Raw genomic sequence first — 22,864 nt, 5'->3', positions numbered from 1 at the left:
CTGAACTACGAAATTTCAAAAGACCAAAATTGCATGCATTCGCAAATGTATGCACATTTGTGTGTTTATAAGTTATTATGTGTGGGCGTATTTCGCCTGACCGAGTGTAAATATTTAAGAACAGATATTAATAGAAAAATGTGTATATACATATCTATATTCGTGCATACATATTATAAATTTGCGTATTAATGGATATACAACTTTGTTTGGGAGTTCATAATTGAGCTTAAGTGATTTTTTTCGATTTAAATTTTGCATAAATATAAAAACTACTCTTTTATTGCTCACTACTTTGTAAGCGGCAAGTCCTAAATACATTGTTTTATAGGGAAATAATTTATGCAAACATATTTAAATAACGTGCTTCACCAAATAACGTAATAAATATAATAATTTAAAGCGGATTAAAAACAATAAATGTAAAACCACTTTTTTTTGGCAATAGAAATAAGCATTAGAGCTTTGTTGTGTCACCCAACAGTATATTGCAAAAAACCAGAAAGGTTATCCGCGTTATGCTCTCACTAAGTACAACCGTGCATATTTTTTCCGGGCTAATTTTTTGCACAGGAAACAAAATTATTAAGTTGAAATATATATATCTGTATTTAGGGCCGTCAAAGCCGTGTGAGTTTTTGTATTTAGATTACTCTATTCGTCCAAGGTGCATACAATGTCAAATTCGTAAATGTTGGTTCGAAAGTATTTAAAGCGACATCTATAAAGTAGAGCTCTCAATTGGGTTCGCCACAATTTTGAGTAGTCCGGGCGTATGTATGAGCATCGAGCATCCGTACACCTCTCTTTGGGCTTATTACTCAAAAGTTTTCAGATAAGAGCGCGAATGTATTTTTTCGAGTAATGTGTGCGATCTTGTTTAGATTATTATCACTTCTATTCACTTATTTATCTTACTTTTCGTAAAACTTCTTCAAGTTTTAGAATTCTTGTCCTTTTCACGAAAAGAAAAATACTAACATGATCAATATGTCCCCGGAACAACCGCCAGATGACGCTTATGTCCACCAATTTCAGTTCAATTGTTTTTTTTTTTTTGTTTTGGTTACAACTAAAATTCCTACGCAAAATGTATCACCATTACTTGGTATTTGTAAAAGTTTCGCAGTATTGAGTAAAGTTTTCGATGTTTTACAGTTTTAAAACTAACTTGAATTTGCAAAAAGAAGATTGTATTAAATTTTGCAAAGGGAAAACCTTAGAAATATTGGGAAATTGTTTCAGTAAAGATACTCTAAAGAAACCAGCCATTAACGTGTGGCATAAACGCTTCAGAAGAGATCGGGAGTCTATCGAGAATGACGAATGTAGTGGCAGGCCATCAACATTTAAGAAAGATAAAACAAACCATAAAGTGAAAGAAAAGTTGATCTTCTTCTTCTTCTTAATTGGCGCGATAACTGTTTACGCGATTTTGGCCGAGTTTAATAAAGCGCGCTAGTCATATCTTTCTCGTGCTAACCGGAGCCCGTTAGGCACACCAAGTGAAGCTAAGTCCTTCTCTACATGATCTCTCCAATGCAGAGGAGCCGGTACCGCATCAAATACTTTCAGAGCCGGAACGTTTGTATCCATTCGGACGACATGGCTCAGCCAGCGTAGCCGCTGGATCTTTATTCACTGTGCAATGTTTATGTCGTCGTAAAGCTCATTGTTCCATCACCTGTGATATTCACCGCTGCCAACGTGCAAAGGACCAAAAATCTTGCGCAGAATCTTTCTCTCAAACACTCCAAGCGTCGCTTCATCTGATGTTGTCCTCGCCCACGCTTCTGCGCCATACGTTAAGACGGGCATGATGGGAGTCTTGTAGAGTGTTAGTTTTGTTCGTCGAGAGAGGACTTTACTACACAATTGCCTACTTAGTCCAAAGAAGCACTTGTTGGCAAGAGAGATTCTACGTTGGATTTCAAGGCTGACATTGTCATCAGTGTTAATGATGGTTCCTAAATATATGAAGTCTTTTACAACCTCGAAATCACTACTGTCGACTGTTTGTTTGAAGACAGGGGGTACTTCGTTTTGTCTTCATTCACCACCAGACCCATTCGCTTTGCCTCTTTATCCAGTTTGGAGAAGGCAGAACTAACAGTGCGGTTGTTAAGGCCGATGATGTCAATATCATCGGCATACGCCAGCAATTGTAGGCTCTTATAAAAAATTGTGCCTGAGCGATTAAGTTCTGCGGCTCGTACGATGCTCTCCAACATCAGGTTAAAGAAGTCACACGACAGCGAGTGACCCTGTCTGAAACCTCGTTTGGTATCAAACGGCTCGGAGAGGTCCTTCCCAATTCTGACGGCGCTGCTGGTCTTGCATAGCCGTATTAGTTTTGCAGGGATACGCAATTCAAACATCGCGGCATACAAGAAACTCCTTTTCGTACTGTCGAATGCAGCTTTGAAATCGACGAAAGGATGGTGTGTGTCGCTTCTCCTTTCATGGGTCTTTTCCAAGATTTGGCGTATTGTGAATATTTGGTTGATGGTAGACTTTCTAGGTCTAAAGTCACACTGATAAGGTCCAATCAGTTGGTTGACGGTGGGCTTCAGCCTTTCACACAGTACGCTCGCAAGAACCTTATAGGCGATATTTAGAAGACTAATCCCGCGGTAATTGGCACAGATTGCAGGATCACCCTTCTTATGGATTGTGCAGAGCACACTTAAATTCCAATCGGCAGGCATCCGCCTTCCTTCTGCATAGAAACCATGCATCACCCCCGTCACCATGTTCGAATAGCTCAGCCGGCACTCTATCGGCGCCCGCGGCTTTATAGCGGAACGACAGTTCAGTTGTCAACGATTGAGGTATCAGGATCTTTACATTCTCTGTGAGATGCGTAGCTGTAATTATTTAACAGATTTGAAAAGTGTTCGCTCTATAATTTGAGTATGCTCTGGATCTCAGTTATCAGATCACCGTCTTTGTTCCTACAGGAATACGCCCCGGTCGTAAAACCTTCTGTAATCCGCTGAACTTTCTAGAAAAATTTCCGGGCGTTGTTCCTATTGGCTAGCATCTCAAGCTCCTCGCACCCATTTCCGTCTTTCATTTCTTCTCTCGGATAATACGTCTCCCTTCCTTTCTTAGCTCCCGATAGCGGGGGAATACTCACTTAAAATGTGTTAAGCCCCAAAGAATACAAAAGCTGTTTATGAAAGTTGTGAAAATCGATTTGATTAGAACTGTTTTGGCTTTAAATATGCGAAATTTTGTATTCGAGAAGTAGCAAAAAAAGTTGTTAAAAAAAAATGAACGTAAAAGATTTTTATGATTTGCTGTAAAACTTGATTGACTGAACTACATATAAAACTTTTCATTCTAAGTTAGCGGTACACAAATATATGTATGTATATATAAATATGTGAATCGGAAAATAGAAAAGAAATTAGAACAGGAAGGAAAAAAGGATAAGTATGGAGAGAATACAAACGGAAGAAATTTGCCGCAAAATTAATCATACGTAAATAAAAAAACCGAGTAATTTTCATTGATCGATTTTTTTTTATTTTGGACCTTATTTCGCTACATTGTTTGCTGTTTGTATACTGCAGCTGTCGAATTCACAAATCCGAAATATGATTGACGTACTATATCTTGTGCAAAAATTATAAACCATCCGAAAATGTGATTCATTTTGCGATATAGAGAAAATGCTCGCCAGAAAACAAAATTTAAATCACATTTATTGCACTAAGATTTCTTAGACTATTATGTCGCATTACTGGAATTTTTGTATAAATTCTGGATAAAAGGTTTGAAATTAGTGAACTTTTTTTAACTTCATTTTATTTGCACAAAATTTCAAACTTGGACTTATATGGTTTTTGCATGTGAATGAACCATATTTTCAATAAAAGATTATTTAAATTGAATATAAAAAAATATATAAATTGTCAAAACTGTCAAAACTGTCAATAAGTGCATGTGCTATAGTTATTATATTTAATTCACAGTATGGATAGTTCTACAACTACAGTTCTTCTATAGTTCCGTTCTACCATATTTAAAATATATAGCTCCTATTCTGTATACTTTCTTTTACTTTATTGATGTCATACAAATATTTGAAGGAGACACTCTGAAATACAAAAACAATTTTTCTAGCATTATTCCCCTATTTATTTTATAAAGCGTTCAACATGTTTGTCTCATACCTTGCTTTTCATTCTAGTAAAATAAATAAAAATTCAGACGTAAAATTAAAAAAATTGTGTCCAACAGATTTGCTTGACCTCATTTACCATAAGCCGCCAACAGAGCCTTGTTATATTTTGCTTGGTGTTGTACGATTTAATTTATGCCGTACATCAACAAATAAGAGTATTATGAATGTTTATACCCGAAAAAAAGAAACAACAATCAAAATATGTTGAATAATAAAGAATAAAACAGAAAGCCGAAGGCTCAAACAGAACTAAATTTTTTAAGCCACATTGGGACATATCCACAACGGCCGTGGCCATGACCATACTAATACACATGCCCTGCGGGAAAAAGCCAAAATATTATGCAATATTCTCGTTCAGATAGAAGAAATTCGTCATTGACTAGAATAATGTCAGTAGGAAAATGATCAACTTGTTTGCAAATCAGTTGATTTCATTTTTTAAGCAAGAAAGTCGAAGATGAAAAAAGTTTAATGCACCATTGCATTGCCATGATCAGAAGATATTCGTTCGGTTCAGTTAAAATTAATGAAAAGATCGTACCGGAAAATCGCATAAAATTTACTTTCACACATTTCTGCAATAAGGAATCTGCAAAAGCATTCTGTCAGAAATAATCTCAAAATCATGTTTAGCACAGAAATAAAAATGGGCACAACACTGACGGGACTCACAGAAAAAAGGGCCTAATAAACATAACATGAATATGCGGTTTGTTTGGGTAATGAACTTTTACATAAAATGAAGAAAAATATAAATATGGATTTTGATTAAAATATTTTATATAAAGTGTAATAAACTGTACCAGTGCCCATGAAATAAAAATTTAATTAAGAAAAGCACTTCAATAAAATGAAAAACGGTTTTTTTAAAAAAGAGTTTTCGCAGAAAAATTCTTGTAGTAACCGGATACATGTTGCAAGGAATTCTGAAGGTGTGACCAACGTCAGACCGTTAACCGGCTGAGGCAAGCAGCTGATTTGCTGTTTCTTCGGTGGCGTTTGAACGACGAACATGGGCAGAACTCTGCTGCCAAACCACCGGTGACGTGGCAGTCGAAGTCACTCTCACTATTTTGTTTCGAATGGCCAAACCTTATGATCAATCATCTTTGTATCGGACGCATAAAATGTGAATCCGAAATTAAACTGGCATATTTTTTTTTATGTTCGAAAAGTGAATATATATATATGTATGTACACATTTCACTTTCATAACATAAAAATAATTATATGAGCATATAGGCCGAGCTCCTACACCTATTGGCAGTGCAAATCTTGTTGTTGTTCCACAAATGGAGGGTCCTACAGTTTTATGCCGTCGAGGAGCCGTCGAGCTACAGACCAATATGTCTCTGATTCCGCCTCTGCGGGTAAGGTGCTCGAACGAATTTTATCCGATCGACTAGACGTGGAAGTCAGATCAAAGGGAGGCCTGTCCGAAAATCAATTCGGATTTAGAAAGGGGAAGTCAACGATAGAGGCAGTATCTTCAGCAATCCAGCTTGCAACGAAAGCAATCAGCGGCACCCGCTGCCTAAGTGGCACCAAAGAGTACTGCCTGATTATTACCCTAGACGTCAGAAATGCATTCAGCTCTGCAACTCTATGGTACAGTACATTAAAGGAACGAAAAAAAGTTAAAATAACATGTGGCGTTACACAGGAATCGGTTATTGGGCCATTGCTGTGGATATAATGTACGACGGTGTTCTCCGTGCCAGGATTCCAGAAAGAACCAAGATAATTGGCTTTGCCGGCGACTTTGCCGTTGTGGTAACAGCTAAAAATCTAGGCGATATCCGCAACAATGCGATCCATGTGGTTTTCATATTGCAATCTTGCCTAGCCCAAAATAAGCTAGACCCAGCGCAACAAAAGACCGAAGCAATCCTTATATCCAGCAGAAAAAAGCCAGAAGAGATCTCTTTTAGAATCGGAGACTTCAACATAACGACCACTCCCGCAATCAAATACTTGGGAATAATGATGGACAAAAGGTTGTCTTTCGAAGCACATTTCGAGTACGCCAACAAATAAGCATCCACCACCACCACGGCGCTGTCGAGGCTGATGTTAAACGTACGAGGACCAAAAAAAAATCGCTGTCAGCTTCTGGCTAATGTCGTGAAAATCCAAATTTTGTATGGTGCTCCAATCTGGGCGAATAAAACGGATCATGTATCATACTTTCGAGGTCTACAGTCCACCTACCGGTTATGCGCACTACGCGTATGTAGCGCATTTAAAACGGTGTCCGACGATGTAGCCTTAGTAATATCTGGCATGTACCCGCTAGGCATATTAGCAATGGAAACTGCCCAAATAGCGAGAGTCCGTCTACTCGGGCCGCGTTATGAGATAATTGCATCGACGAGTGGCAAACTAGGTGGGACAACTCGGCCAAAGGGCGTTGAACGCACAGATGCATTCCCAACCTAAAGCCACATGGAGAAGTGGACTTCTACCTGACCCAATTTTTGAGTGGGTATGGATGCTTCAAAGCATATACTCGTATATACAGGTTTAACCACGACGACAATCCTTATTGCGTATACTGCGATGGAAACATTTTAGAGGACGTTCACCACATATCCTTCACAGCCCCGCGCTTCCGTTCTGCAAAAGAAAGACTCTATAGAACCTTCCTTCGCCGGAAACATTCGTACATCACATGCTGCGCTCGAAGGAACAATGGAATGCGGCATGCGACTTAGTGGCCGAGATTATGAAAGAGATGAGGCGTCTGGAAAGACTGCAACACAGCAACGGCGACTAATCGCCTTCCCCCCCGCGAAGTAATACTTGCCGGTTGTCCCGCGGCGAGAGGTGATGGAGAGAAACAGGCTCAGCCTGGTTTCAGAAGGCCACTTGAGGGTAGCGCGCTACGCACAACGGCTTATAAAGAAAAAAAACAAAAAAAACTGTTTTATGCCGCCTTCGAATACCAGATATTTTTTACGAAGAGCTTTTTCATAACAGAAATACACTGGGAAGTTTCCATTGTCTGCCGAGGGGCGAGCGCTTTTAAAAATACCTCAGATTTTATTGCTTCATTCGATTTTTTTAAGAATTTTTTTTTTAATTTTGTTAGGATTACTTAAAGTGTAAATTTTACTATTAAATTTGAACATTATATTAAAAGATAAAACAATTCTGTATTCACTTTTAGCATGAAATAGAATATTATATCGTCCCCTTAGTATTAAAATAGCCTATACATTTTTTGATGTTTTGAGAAAATGAATTTCAAACTTTTTGTCGAAAGTAGCTCTCACTCAAATCTCGTTATGTCTGTAAATATTTCTTATTTTTTGACTGACGTTTTGACCCACTTTGTGGAACTAGAATTTGGCAAAATTTTGACCACATATAAAATCGACGATGGAGAATCCAAAAATTCAATAAAAAATAATAGCCTATGAGCACATAGGCTATTGTTATACTAAGGGGACGATATAATGTTGGAATGTAATGAAATGGATGATTTTGTATATGATATTTTCGCTGTTTTAAAATGGTTACTTTAGAAACATAGTGAACTAGAATTTGTTTGGGTAGTATAAACTGGTATTTTAACAGTATTTCGGCCGAAAGAAGACTTTTTGTAGAACATCGCCATGTTAAAATAACCACCTGCTAATACTGAAAAAATATGGAACACAAACTAGTTGAGCTGAAAAGTGAACTGGTAGTATTCCAGTTCCCTACTAGTATTTTTCCCTGCAGGGTAAGTGTAAGTAAATAAATTATGCAAGCATAATGTGAATAACTAATCCAAAAACTGAATCTAATTACGAGACGAGACAACAAATGCAGCAGACGCCAGGCTAGCTCAACCAACGAGTCCTTTCTATTCATTTATACAAATTAGTATTAAGAGAAAGCATCACATTTTCCCTTTATCTTTGTCATTAAGGTCATTATTATTTTGATCATTTGCAATACCATCAAGAGGAATAAGTCGATGTGGAAAAGCAGCGCAGAACTAGTAAATGGAAGAAGCCTGCTCACAATTTATGCAGTGACTAATGAGTGCCTTCACCGCCATCACAGTCAAGTTTATTATGGCTGATTCACTGGTAGAGTAACCCAAATTATCTGCTTAGTAAATAAGTGAAATAAGTAACTAGAGTTGAGTTTAATTTGTGATTGTGTTCCTCTTTTGCATTTAAATTCGGAAAACCAATTATTAAAATTTTGTCTCATTGACTCTGGAAGTGTAACAGGGTATATGTAACATATAAATTGGTTTCCTATAAGAAGTAGCACTTTTGTTATCAGGGAGGGTTAAGTGAATAGTACATATGTATGTGCAAATGCAAGTATTTATGATGTTATATTGATATTAGGTATAATCTACAATTGGAAACTGTTAATAAAGAAATAAATTATAAAATATACAGCATAAAGTAATAATAGCGCATTGACTTTATGACAAGTTTTGACCATTTATTTGTTTGTTTTTTAATTTCTCTCATTCTCTTATAAAAACCATATAAATTTAAATTCCAAAATGTATGCAAATTTAAGAAAAAATCAGTAAGTTTTTATCAAAATTGCATACTTTTTAATCAGAGTTTTTAAAAAAATTTTGAGGTTGCAGTTTTAAAGCCCATTAAATTTTGTTGTAATGAGGTGCAAGTCTCAAGTGGCTCGACAATCATGTTGATTTTAACAATTTTTTCTGATGGTATTGTATTTTCCTCCATTTAAAAACATTAAATCGAGAATTATCTAATTACCTCTTCGTCAGCAATGCATTTAAATTATAAAAGTTGTAAGACGGAGGCTGCAGCTTGATCCTCAAAGTTTGTACAAGCTTTCAGATAATCGCAGCATTTTCCCAACCCAGGTCAATACTACATACAATAAAAGCGGCTGAGTTATTGAACTAATCACACACTTTCATTTGAATATTTTCATTGGCAGGCAAGCACCCCTCAGAAAGCAATAAATAAACAGAGCAGAACTAAGTTAAAGGGTTACCCATCCTAATAAGGTTGGGTTGGTGTAGAAATGTTGTAAGCCAAGCTGTGTATGAAATGCTGTTTTTATTTTAAAGGCCTATCTATGCCACCTTATACGGCATACGAGGGGTGCCTTTTATATGTCGGGATTAGAGAACAAAAAAAAATTTTAATCATCGAAAATCACTTTATTGTTTTCCAAAATATTCTCCATGAAGATCTATATACTTTTTCATGCGTTTGAACCAATTGCCGAAGCACTTTTGCCACTCTGAATGAAGTACCTCCAAAACATGCCTTCTGAATGCCGCAACCGCTTCTTCAGGTGTCGAAAAACGGTGACCTCTCAGTTTGTTTTTTACGTACGGGAATAAAAAGAAATCATTCGGTGCCAAGTCAGGACTATACGGCGGATGGCTCATAAATTCGATGTTTTGGGTGCTCAAAAATGCAGTTGTTTGAGTCGATGTGTGAGAGCTCGCGTTGTCCTGGTGAAGAGTGATCCGTCTTTGGCGATTGGTTTTCCTAATTTTTTGGAAGACAACTGGCAAACAAATGGTTGTGCACTACTCAGAATTTACTGTTCTGCGTTGTTCTAGTGGTACGGTTGCGTCATGTCCAGTTTTTCCGAAAAAACAGGCGACCATTTGCTTGGAAGTGCTTCGTGGGCGAACAACTTTTGTTGGATTTGGCTCATCTTGAAACACCCATACAGTCGACTGCTGTTTACTTTCGGGCTCATAATCGTACGCGTAAGTCTATGATTCATCACCGTCACGATGTCATAGACGTGTTTCGAAGCCACGCGATCGTATTTTTTGAACATTTCCTTCGACCAATCGACACGAGCCTTTTTTTGAGTGATTGACAAATTGTGTGGGATCCAACGCGAACAAATTTTTTTGACAGTCAAATGTTTATGCAATATTGAATGTATGCTGGTCCCACTAATGCCTAAGATTGTCTCAATCTCACGATAGGTCACATGACGATCTTGCAATATCAGTTCGCGCACAGCATCAATGGTTTTCGGAACAACAACTGATTTTGGACGACCTTCACGAAATTCGTCTTGTAGTGAACTACGACCACGATTGAATTCACCATACCATCGATAAACACTGGTCCTTGATGGAGCTTCATCATTAAAAAAATGAATTAAGTTCATCCATGCAATGTTGCTGAGTTAATCCACGTCGAAAGTTGTAAAAAATAATCGCACGAAAATGTTCACGATTTAATTCCATTTTTGGACCGAGATTAATCTTTTAAGTTACTGTAAACAACACAAATAGCGCTGATATTTCAAAACGTTCTGAGTACGTAAAAGCCAAAAGATGTCAAACTTTGCGATACAGCTGTCAGTTGCCAGATTGCAACCCCAGGGTTGCCAAATCCCGACATATACAAGGCACCCCTCGTATGACATGGTTCAATTATCTGCCGCTGTTTCACACGGTGGCATGTATCTGGGATGTCAAATTTTGAAATGTTCTGCAGCATAGAGTTTCGTGAGCATGCGCCGATTTCGGCTTATTAGCATGCATCTGCGACTTCAGTAAATCCTACAAGAAAAATTTGCGTTCAAAGCAACATGGTCCCAAAGAAAATGGAAACCCTTATTTATTAAATAAATTAAGAGTAAATTTAATATTTCAATGCTAGTTTCTGTGGCACAATTTAGCTTCTGTTTTTCAAATTCTTACTGTTATGCACTTGTCTCAATATTTACCTTAAGGCTAAGCTGATGATGTGGAGTATTTCAGACTCCCCAGAAGTTTGCAAACTTTGTAAATTTTATCCAGCTTTTGAATTTGCTTTAAGTTCTCTAAATCTTAAAATTTAGAAAAGATTTAGAAGAAGCTTAAAAGTTCGGTTGGTTGTTATTGTAACAATATAAACGTTCCCTATCGGTGTTTGCCTAATACTATTGGAGCCACAGTCCTTGGCTGAATATAAAGGTAACATCGAACCGACTCTCGGCAAAGGAGAATTTCAGATGATAATGAGCTCTAAGAGAAGTATTTATAAATCCCGAGAGGAGTCGATTGACGATATGTGGCAGATTGCTATACCTCAATAAATCCACAACTCTGGTTATAGAAGTTCATTTCATTAATTTCTGTTCAAAAAGTTGCTAAAGTCGTTCGTTAATATTGCCACTTAGATGTGAAAATGCGTTTCGTTAGGAAAATTCTGGAAGCAAGAGTAGTTAATAAGAATCGGGTATTTGCTTGCTTTAATTTGTTATGTGAATTTTAAATTTTATGCGACATTGTATATATTTGTGGGATGCTCTTATAGAATTATGCGTAGCAGTTACATCTCCATATGTACATAATTTGTTTTTCCACACAGTTCATGCTTTCTAGTAAAGGGTGGTTAAGTTTTAAGGGCCGGTGTTGATTTTGAACAAAATACAATTTTTTTAGGAAATTATTATCATTTATCTTTGTTATAATAATATTGGTATAGCTCAATTATGCATAGAACAAAATATCGGCCAAATGGCTGCCGCGGCCTAAGCGGCACACCTCCATCCGATGGTCCAAATTTTCGATGACGCTAAGGCATAATTGAGGTTCTATGCCGTTAATGTGCCGAATTATCTCATCCTTTAGCTCTTGAAGTATTGCTGGCTTATCGACGTACACCTTTTCTTTCAAATAACCCCAAAGAAAGAAGTCCAATGGTGTCGTTGACGTTTAGGTGTGCTTCACATTCAACATCGGCCCTTGAAATTTAACCACCCTTATTTGGGCTTTAACCACCTTTTATTTGGGCATAACAGACCATTAGGTCGAAGTGCAAGCCTCATTCATTCATTTTTTCAATGCTTTCTTGTGCTAGTAGCAAATTAACTGAGACTCATTTTGAGCGGAAAGAGATCTTCATGTTCAAACAAACTAAGATTCATAATTGAGTATTTGTGATTTTAAAAAATTAAATATCAAATGTTGATAATATTATACTAATAGAAATTATATGTTTACAATTCGAAAAAAAATTGTACCGTACTTAAATTTATTTTCCAATACTTCCTCTATTCTCTTACAGCTGCAGCGCCTGCGATAGTCTGTTTCCATCGCTCATGATACTCGAGCACCATAAAGAAGAATTCGAACATTGGAGTGATGACGAGATCAGTCAACGGGTTTGCTGTCGACGAAATCGTGGTGACGATTACTTTACCGATACGGATTCCTTCACCAGCGAAGCTGAAAGTGAAGATATGGAGAGATTATTGTAAAAATTATGGGCTTAGCTATAATGAGTAGTAAAACAATGTACAGGCTTGAGAGAAAAAAAGAGGTGGAAGCAAAATTGTGTAAAATGCTATAAGTAACGAAGCAAATAACTGTCAAATCTAAGATGACTAAAAGGCTACGCAACAATGTAACGTATAAAAATATAAATAAAAATAAAAAGAGTTCATGGACGAAATAAAAACATAAATTTGTAGATGTGTGCTGCAACTAGTTTTTTGTACAAGTCTTTGTGTGCAACCTTTCGTTATGTATTTATAAGTCAGCAAGTTTCTAAAAAAATATATCTGAAATATTTTTTATATCCTTACAAAACACAATATACAGGAATTGTACAACCCTCAAGCAAGCAAATACATACATATGTGAACAGTAATTTACAAACATACATTTGAATGAATTTTTAGACAAAACACGGAAAACGTCACAAACAACTGCTCGTATGAAAGTAACTAATCCATCTGTCCGTGTGTATACATATACGAGTATATGTAAGAATATATGTATAAGTTGTAGCATATTTGTATTTTACTAGAGAAAATATTAGAAAATAGATTAAGATAAAAATACGAGTAGGAAAACATGCAGACTAGCAAGAACAAGAAAAATCCTCAAGCTAAAATGTATGTATGTAAGTAGATAATTTCTATGAAGCAAAAAGCGAAGAATTAGCTTACTTCAACTGCACAGAAACATATGAACGACTACATATGTATGGCTGTACATTAGCTCAAGGTGAAGCTCGTCCAAAGAACAAAAAATTATGCCTTTCTTTGCAACATAAAAACGATATGTAAGCATCTCGAGCGGGCGACCGCCAGTGGATATTTTGTTACTACCATATGGAAAATTCCGGATGCGAAAGCTACCTACTACACCAAAGATGATAACGGTGTTTTTCAATGTTGGCAATGGCAAACCTGCGAGAGCACTATATTCTGCGATAAAAAAGTTTCTTATCATATAAAAACGTCATCAGAATATGGGAATATTTATAGGACTGTGGACACCCTGATTTGCATGAAGTTAAAACTCTTATTCCTTTTTTATGACATATTTATTATTATTATTGCTGAACTATTACTATTTAATGTAAAAGCAAAACACAAAAGTTTTACATTATTTTGATTCAAAAATATTCATCAATAAATAAAATATAGAAATCTAAAAGAAACTGTAATACTGAAAACAAAACCTAACATATCAGTTCCATGTAAACTTACATGGCTTTCTGCTCTGAACATCGACTTTAACAGAATTTCATACTGCCGTATATTTAAGTTGGCGGTGTTGCGTTATTGATGTAAAAATATAACTTTCGACTCTAAATGCACTCTGTTTCGCTGTACGGTGCTTCTCTTTCTAGTGATGCTTCTCACGCTCTAAATTAGTATTGTATCTCATTTTCATCACTATTTTGTGCATTATTTTTGGTAATCTGAGTGGTGAGATATTTGCTATTTAAGTATTTAATGCCATGAGAGTTGCGTAGCGACTTTGAGAATATCTTACAGGGTGTTAGTGTGATGTGGTACCAGGTAAAGAGAAATTCCGATGAAAAAACATTTTTTCGTCGTTTTCTGGCTCATTTCTCATTTACTGAGTGATGAATAAATGAGGAATCAAGTAAAACATGGCTTTTTTTAATTCCCATCTTAGATCAAAATTACATCATACGAGTATTACATATTTTTCACGAAAATTTGATCACGCCGTTTACTCAAATCTAAAACCATTAATTTGGTTGATATTGCAACTTTCGGAGAATTCGGAAAATACAATAATTATAAAAAAATTTATTTCGCATTTCCCCTTCTCTATATGAAACAAGAATTAAATATTTAAAAACCTAATTTTTGGAGATATTCCCAGAATAACAATACATAGGTGCTAGCTATTCTTATAAAGGGTCCGCCATATAACTTTACGGAATTAAAAATGCCAAAAAAAAGAAACTACTCAATAGTTTTCCAAACTGTTTTTTTTTTTATTTTGAAGTACAATCTTTCCGGTTAATGGTGGAACACAACTTCATTCATATGGCTGCTTCGGCTAGCCATGCACCATCCCATACGATCGGACCAATTTTTCAACACATTTTCGATTGTATTGTTGAGAACGACGGTTAACTGATGTTCCTGGTGATTCACGAACACTCTCGGCCACAGCAGCAATATTTTCTGGTGTTCGCACGGTTTTTGGTCGGTCACGCGTTGGTTTGTCAATAAGCAACCCAGTTTCTTTTACTTTTTTCGCAAAGTAACGCAGATACGCTTCATTCAGTGCTTTTCTTGTTCCTATTGTCGTACGTAATTTTCGTACACATTCTGCAACATTACCATGATTTTCAAAGTAATGTCGCAATATTTCCCAGCGTTCTTTGAGCGTATACACAACCATTTTCGTTCAGCGGAAGAATAAAACTATATTTCTGTCAAATCAGATGACAGATGGGTGTTACCATTCTTCAAATAATGCCTAGTTCAAATCCGTAACGATAGATGGCGGGCCCTATATATCCTAGTCACTAATCTAAACGTTTTTCTTAACGAGAATACAGACTATGATGTTACCTATTTGTCGGACGGGTACAACTATACAACTACACATATTCTTGAGGCGCAGTAGAACTGTGGGAACCTTTATTATCTTCATAGTCTCTGACCCTCTGTTTTGACGTGCTTATACTGATCGCAGGTTTCATGCGATAAATCGCAGAGTTATTGCCAGTTTGGCGTTTTGAAAGCTATATTTTCATATACCACCTACTATAGTTGTAGCGATTCCACGGAACAAGATCCAAATTCCATGGCGCATTTCTTAATTTATCTGGAATTTCATAAAATAAAAATTATATTTTTTTTTCTTTTTGCCATTACTGTAGTAGTAAGTATAGATATAGATATAGATATATAGCGGTCCTCCCTCGGCAGACAATGGCAAACCTACCTCCGAGTGTATTTCTGCCATGAAAAACCTCCTCATAAAAATATCTGCCGTTCGGAGTCGGCTTGAAACTGTAGGTCCCTCAAGACACACACCACAAATAGGAGGAGGAGCTCGGCCAAACACTCAAAAAGGATTTCCGCGCCAATTATATATATATATATATTTCATATATATAGAGGACCGCTATTAGAAAAATGTTTTTTTTTTAATTTTGGTGTTTCACCAAGATTCGAACCTACGTTCTCTCTGTGAATTCCGAATGGTAGTCACGCACCAACCCATTCGGCTACGGCGGCCAGCGAGTAGTAGCAAGTATAGTATTAAAATTGTACATCTATTATTATTATTTTTTAACCCTTTCGTCGGTTATTTTTAAGTTTTCAACAAAGGAAATGTGCGAGTTTCGCTTTGAGGTCTAGTAACTATGTAATACCTTCGCAATAAAAGACAACCTGCAACCATTATACAATTTATGAAAAAACCCCAGCCATATCAAAGTTAAGAATATATGCTTTTCGATTTTTTGTAAAAACAACATTTTTCGGAGCTTAGATATTATTTTTATATGATAAGTGTTTAAGGTTTAAGAGTATGCAAATATTTTAGTGTACTAATACGTAAAATAACATAATTTTGGTAATATATTTAAAATGTAATAGCCACATACACGCAAATGAAATCAAAATTTTTTAACTTCAATCTGTATGAATTGCGTTGTTGCAATCAACGAGTAATACAAAAAAAAACATCCATGCATTAATATCACCTCTCAAAACGAGGCAAAAATGTTGGTTGCTATGTAAACGGCTGAGAGTCTCTTATTGCCACTGCACACTAGTAACAAATTCCGAAATTTTTAATATAACTTAAGGCGAAAAATGTAAAGGGTGTGAAATATTAATTTGGGTTTTGAATCAAATAAAACTCATGTGAAGTGATGGAATCATTTAGAACCATGGCAAATGCAAAACGACTTATTATTCTGCTCACCGCAATAAATAAAGTGGAAATTACCTGAATGAGTGATAGAAGCTTAAACTATTACAATACATGATGAGACGCCCTTTGAGTGCTCGATAGAAAAATATTGAAATAAAGCATTGGAGTAGGGTATAAAGGTGTCAATTTTCATTTAAAAAGGGCTCTTCAAGATCAAGTTGGTTTATTTTTTAAACTCCAAGTATCTGTTTATTAAGCCTGAGTAGAATAATGTGAACAATTTGTGAATGGTAGATGATAGTATCCAAGTGCTCCTGGCGTGCACGCTAAAAGATGTCGATTAGTTTGATAAATATTTCAATGACAATTCACATTGAATCTTTTATTTTAAACTATAGTCGTTTTTAGTTTATTAACTCTATCTAGGAGATGACTCCACAGAAAATTGTCCGAAGGCCAAATTGCTGCAGAATATCGCGAAATTAATTTTCCCAGGAACTGACCATTTTTGATATTTTTTAGTGGTTTCCTTCATAGCAGCGGATGAAAGCATTCACAATTTCGTAAAATGTAGTTTTCACAGATCTACCTTTGTCGTAGTGGGTTTCATTTATTTGTATGCTGTTTGTTAGCGAAATCGAACTCATTTTAGTATGTAAATTGCAAATTTAACATTTGCGATTGTAGGCGCAATTGAATTCTGGCAACAAAATACTGGTAAACAAAGACCTCGAATTTAAAAAAATTGGATTGAGTATTGCGCTGCTGTGTAACTTATCATCGGGCATTATTTTAAAAAGTGAATATCTTGATGGCCGATAATTTATTTCTTTTAGTTGAAATTCCAAAATACGTATTTCACAGAAAATTGAATGAACAAGCAATAGTAGGTAGTGGGTGGGATCAATTTTTAAAAATCGCTTAAATATTTACATTTTCTTATAAAAATGGAGATTCATTTAATTTTTCATTAAAATTACTTGTGTTTTTTCAATAATTATATAGGCTTAATATTAAAAAGAAAATAATAACGAGTTTCTAGCTTCAATTGAATCAATTTTTTTAAATATACCTTGCGGACAAAAATCACAAAATTCGTGCAAATTAATTAGTTAACTTTATTTATCAAAATAAAAATCCTTTAATGCATAGAGCGGAGAGCGTAACTGAGTACACGATGAATTTTTTTTAGTACTTACATTTTGCGAGCTATTTTTTTTATTTTCTTTTTAATACTGTTCATTCTTTAACCAAAACCATAAAAATCAGTCTTTCGAATTGTACACAATATACACGCAGTTTTATTGCTCAATGAATTTTTCTGTAATAAAATTGTAAGTTTGAAAGGGCAAAAGAATCGCGATGGCTTCCGAACATTTCTTTTTTAATGACGGGTCGTGGGTTTTTCTCCATGAAGATCTATACACTTTTGCATGCGTTTGAACCAATTGTCGAAGCACTTTTGCCACTCTGAATGAGGTACCTCCAAAACATGTCGTGAACGATGTTTAACGTGTCGAAAAACGTTGACCTCTCAGTTTGTTTTTTACGTACGGGAATAAAAAGAAGTCACTCGCTGCCTAGTTAGGACCATACGGCGGATGACCCATTAATTCGATGTTTTGGGTGCTCAAAAATGCACTTGTTTGAGCCGATGTGTGAGAGCTCGCATTGTCCTGGTGAAGAGTGATCCGTCTTTGGCGATTGGTTTTCCTAATTTCTTGGAAGACAACTGGCAAACTAATGGCTGTGTACCACTCAGAATTTACTGTTCTGCGTTGTTCTAGTGGTACGGTTGCGACATGTCAAGTTTTTCCGAAAAAACAGGCGACCATTTGCTTGGAAGTGCTTCGTGGGCGAACAACTTTTGTTGGATTTGGCTCATCTTGAAACACTTATACAATCGACTGCTGTTTACTTTCGGGCTCATAATCGTATGCGTAAGTCCATGATTCATCACCTGTCACGATGTCATAGACGTGTTTCGAAGCCCCGCGATCGTATTTTTAGAGCATTTCCTTCGACCAATCGACACGAACCTTTTTTTGAGCGATTGACAAATTTTGTGGGATCCAACGCGAACAAATTTTTTTGACAGTCAAATGTTTATGCAATATTGAATGTATGCTGGTCCCACTAATGCCTAAGATTGTCTCAATCTCACGATAGGTCACATGACGATCTTGCAATATCAGTTCGCGCACAGCATCAATGGTTTTCGGAACAACAACTGATTTTGGAAGACCTTCACGAAATTCGTCTTGGAGTGAACTACGACCACGATTGAATTCACCATACCATCGACAAACACTGGTCCTTGAAGGAGCTTCATCGCCAAAAAATGAATTAAGTTCATCCATGCAATGTTGCTGAGTTAATCCACGTCGAAAGTTGTAAAAAATAATCGCACGAAAATGTTCACGATTTAATTCCATTTTTGGACCGAGATGAATCCTTTAAGTTACTGTAAACAATACAAATAGCGCTGGTATTTCAAAACGTTCTGAGTACGTAAAAGCCAAAAAATGTCAAACTTTGCGATACAGCTGTCAGTTGCCAGATTGCAACACCAGGGTTGCCAAATCCCGAAATATAAAAGGCACCCCTCGTATATTAAAAACAACCATGTATATACAGTGAAATTCCCCATTACGGACAGTCCTTATAACCGGACAGCTCCAATAACCGGACAAATTTTGGGCACACAGGTTTTTCATTCATTTTTTCGTACAAATATCATCCTAATAAACGGACACTCTAATAACCGGACGCGGACAAAGTATTTCAAACCATTTTCATAAAAAAATTCCTCATAAACGGACAAAATTCAAAAATATCACAAGCAAGCTTTGTTGTTCATTATAAAAATGAAATAGGTGATTCCCCTTTTAACATGTATGCACTCATTCAAGTCATTAAGTCATTAAGAGTAGTTTTCCATTCAGTTTGTTAAGTCAGTTGCATGCGAATGGTCGCGTTCAAAGGTTTTCTCCAAATGGATCAAAATGTTTTCACTGAGGACAACAATATAGAAGTTCAATTTGACCAACAAGATGATACTATGGACATAAGTGATTCAGAAGATGAATTTTCAGAAGAAATAAGTGAGCCTATAACATCATATGATGAGGCTTTAAAACTTGTTGCGGGCTTGAAACAATATGCAAAAAATGACTATGTAGCTTTTCAGCACATTAAAAATATCGAGAGTCACTTTGAAAATGAACATTTTAAATTAAAACAATCAAGCATTACCTAATTTTTTCAATCAAACTAGTATTGAAATGTAAAGACTTGTACAATGTACTTAATCGATATATGTACATATATGTATTTATATGTAATACTAAAGTATGCAAATATTTTTTACTTCCAAAAATGTCTTAAATAAACTATGTACAATACAATTTATATGTGTGGTATATATTTTGTGACTTCATCCCTTATAAGCGGACATCTCCCATAGCCGGACAAAAACACTGCGACGGTGAGTGTCCGGTTATAAGGAATTTCACTGTATATGTATATATATATTAAAGTTTGATTTATATGGCTTGGTTAAAGAATGAACAATATAAAACAAATAAATAAATAAATTTTAATTTAATTTTATGTTTCAATTTGTTTAATATTGTAATAATAAAAAATCGTCATGCACTCAGTTATACTCGCCATTGTATCTATTTTTGTTGTAATTTTCCCCCATATAGGACCCATAAAAATTTCAGCAGAATCAAAAATATTTTGCGCAAGCTTTATCCAATTCAGTCTACAACGAATTTGTATCTTAACTTAATTAAAAGTCAAGCTGTCAATATGTTTTAAGTTTCGCTTACTTTAAATAACACTAGTTTACAAATTTTCACTTTCAAAAATGGTCCTCGACCAAAAAGCGTTTTTTAGACTAATTTGAGGTCGCTGAAACCAAAAATGATTTCGAAAGGCACCCATATAACCTACATGGCAATATATAATTGGTGTCAATGGAAGTCGTAGTTTTCGCAAAACAGCTGTTGAAAGTAAAAAAAAAGGCATTTTTGACGTTTTTTACTAAATTATCAAAGTTTATTAACTTTTTTCTGGAACAAAAAATTTTTTTATATCGACATAAGATAGGTTTTCTGAAAGACAATTTTGTCGCCTACATTTTAAGCCTAAGTTTGTCTGAATCGACGAATTGTAGAAGTTATAACGTATTATGTGAATGAAAACAATTTCATCGTCTGTCGTATATCCCTTTGATGTATACAATACGGTTTCGAACAAAAGTAAATCATGCCAGCCTGCGTATTGAGTCACGCAAAATAACTGTTCTTAGGCTCACTTTAATTAAAAACAATATTTATTTCATACAAATAAATATATATATATATATATATATATATATGGTACGGTTATATATATATATATATGTCGCAGAATAGGCTTATTTGCCCATTGTACCACTTCCAGCTAAATAAGAGCTAGGAATGAACATTGTACGTCTGTGTATATTTTTCGGTGGCGCCATATTTCTGCAAGTATAAATTTATGCACGACGACAGAGGGCTAATGAAGAACTTTGTGAAAGCTTTGGCAAAAAAAACGGAAAACACAGCCCTTAAATACTTGAAAACCAAGTTCCCAAGATTGTTAACAGAGAAAATCAAAGCGGGTATATTCGTCGGTCCACAGATAAAGAAATTGTTTACGGACACAGAAATTCAACAATGCCTTGACAGTTCCGAAGCTAAAGCTTGGAAAGCTTTCCAAAAAGTTGTTCATGGATTGGGAAACAACAGGAGCAACAACGACCGTCAATTGATTCACACAATGATGAAATACTTTAAAACTATTGGTTAGTTTTGTAAAACGTACATACTCCAAAATATATTTATCATATAAATTGATTGGAAAATTATTGGAAATGAAAATTATTAAAAATGCACCTACTTCACAGTCATTTGGATTTTTTTCCTCCGAATTTGGGGGCTGAAAGTGATGAACAAGGCGACCGATTTCATCAAGATATTGCTACGATTGAAAATCGTTATGAGTTCTTTTGGGGTCAAGGAATGATGAGCGACTACTGCTGGAGGCAACTTCGTGAAGATTCCGTGCAACATAAAAGAAGAAGTTTGAGAGTAAAAATGTATTTTTGACCTCAAACATAGCAAAGTCAAATGCTGCAAAATCACACGTGTTGACTTTATAGGTCATAACTTCTACAACTTTTCGTCGATTCAGACAAACTTAGGCTTAAAATGTAGGTGACAAAATTGTCTTTTAGAAAACCTATATTACGACGATGTAAAAAAGTTTTTTGTTCCAGAAAAAAGTTAATAAACTTTGATAATTTAGTAAAAATCGTCAAAAATGAATTTTTTTAATTTCAACAGCTGTTTTGCGAAAACTACGACTTCCATTGACACCAATTATATATTGCCATGTAGGTTATATGTGTGCCTTTCGAAATTTATGCACTTCAAAGAAATGGCGCGCACTGTTTTCGAGATTGCAGGTAATAACTGCAAGTTTTTTGGGAATATCTCGGAAACCGTTTTTTGAAAAAAAAAAAAAAATTCATTTTTGGTTTCAGCGACCTCAAATTAGTCTAAAAAACGTCTTTTGGTCGAGGACCATTTTTGGTGTAAACTAGTGTAATTCATTGCTATATATTTTCTGCCGTTGATCATTTGATAGGATCGGGAAGACTTTTTACTCCGAAGGAATTATTTTGATGATCTACTTAAGCACTATTACAGCAGAATAGCAGATACATATAAGTGTAAGGTAGAGAGCGCTGCAGCAAGAGTGTGTGAGCAGTAAGCAAATAAATGATCTTAGTTTCTGCATGATTCGATTCAGAAGGCTGCTTTCAGTCTGGTGGAATGTTTGCATATGTGAAACATTCACCTATAAAAAACATATTCCACCATACTCCAAGTGAATTTAACTTACAACTTGCCACCAGGATAATTTGTTATGAAGTACTTCATACGTTTCTCAGTTTAATTCTACATTCCAAGTTTGAGAAAGCAATAAATGCCTATTAATTATATGGAACAAGAGTCACAGAGTAGCCCCTTAGCCTCACCTACTATGATATAATATTTTGATATGTGGTGTTTTAAAATGTTCGCTCTTGGAAGTAAAAATAAATAAAATAAAACAAATAAAAATATATATTAAAAATTTCGGTCCTTGAAACCAATGCACGCTGGTATAAAACTTCTCATTGTGGACATTGTTGAGCATTGTAAAAGCATTTGTAAATATTTAATGGACTCAATCTGTAACATGAATTTTATTAAGTATATACGTAAACGAAACTATGTGTTATATGCAGCGTTATTTGTGTGTAAATGTGTACTTTTGTTAGAGGCATTGGAAACACTTTGTATTAAGCACAGAAAATGCAGTCGATATGTAAGAACTTAAATGTAAGTATATATGTACATACATATTTGTATCAACAGTCATATGTAGGAATTCACTCGAATAAAATATCATTTATAAAAAAAAAAGAAAAAACACTTTAACTAAGTATAAAAGTACATATGTATTTA

At 35.4% G+C, this 22,864-nt stretch overlaps 1 protein-coding gene across 1 annotated transcript in view; it reads left to right on the top strand.

Moving 5' to 3' along the window:
- LOC128870269 (uncharacterized) overlaps window positions 1-12,557 on the top strand; it is a 34,897-nt gene extending 22,340 nt beyond the window's left edge. The window contains exon 4 of the mRNA XM_054112895.1: window positions 12,220-12,557. Within this exon, the coding sequence (XP_053968870.1) occupies window positions 12,220-12,412 (193 nt within the window). The 3' untranslated portion in view covers window positions 12,413-12,557. The remainder of the gene's footprint in view (window positions 1-12,219) is intronic.
- The last annotated feature ends 10,307 nt before the right edge of the window (window positions 12,558-22,864 follow it).

Source organism: Anastrepha ludens, chromosome 2, assembly GCF_028408465.1.
Source record: "Anastrepha ludens isolate Willacy chromosome 2, idAnaLude1.1, whole genome shotgun sequence".
NCBI lineage: Eukaryota > Metazoa > Arthropoda > Insecta > Diptera > Tephritidae > Anastrepha > Anastrepha ludens.
Note: the sequence above shows the minus strand (reverse complement) of the source record. Positions and strands in the feature narration are given on the sequence as shown.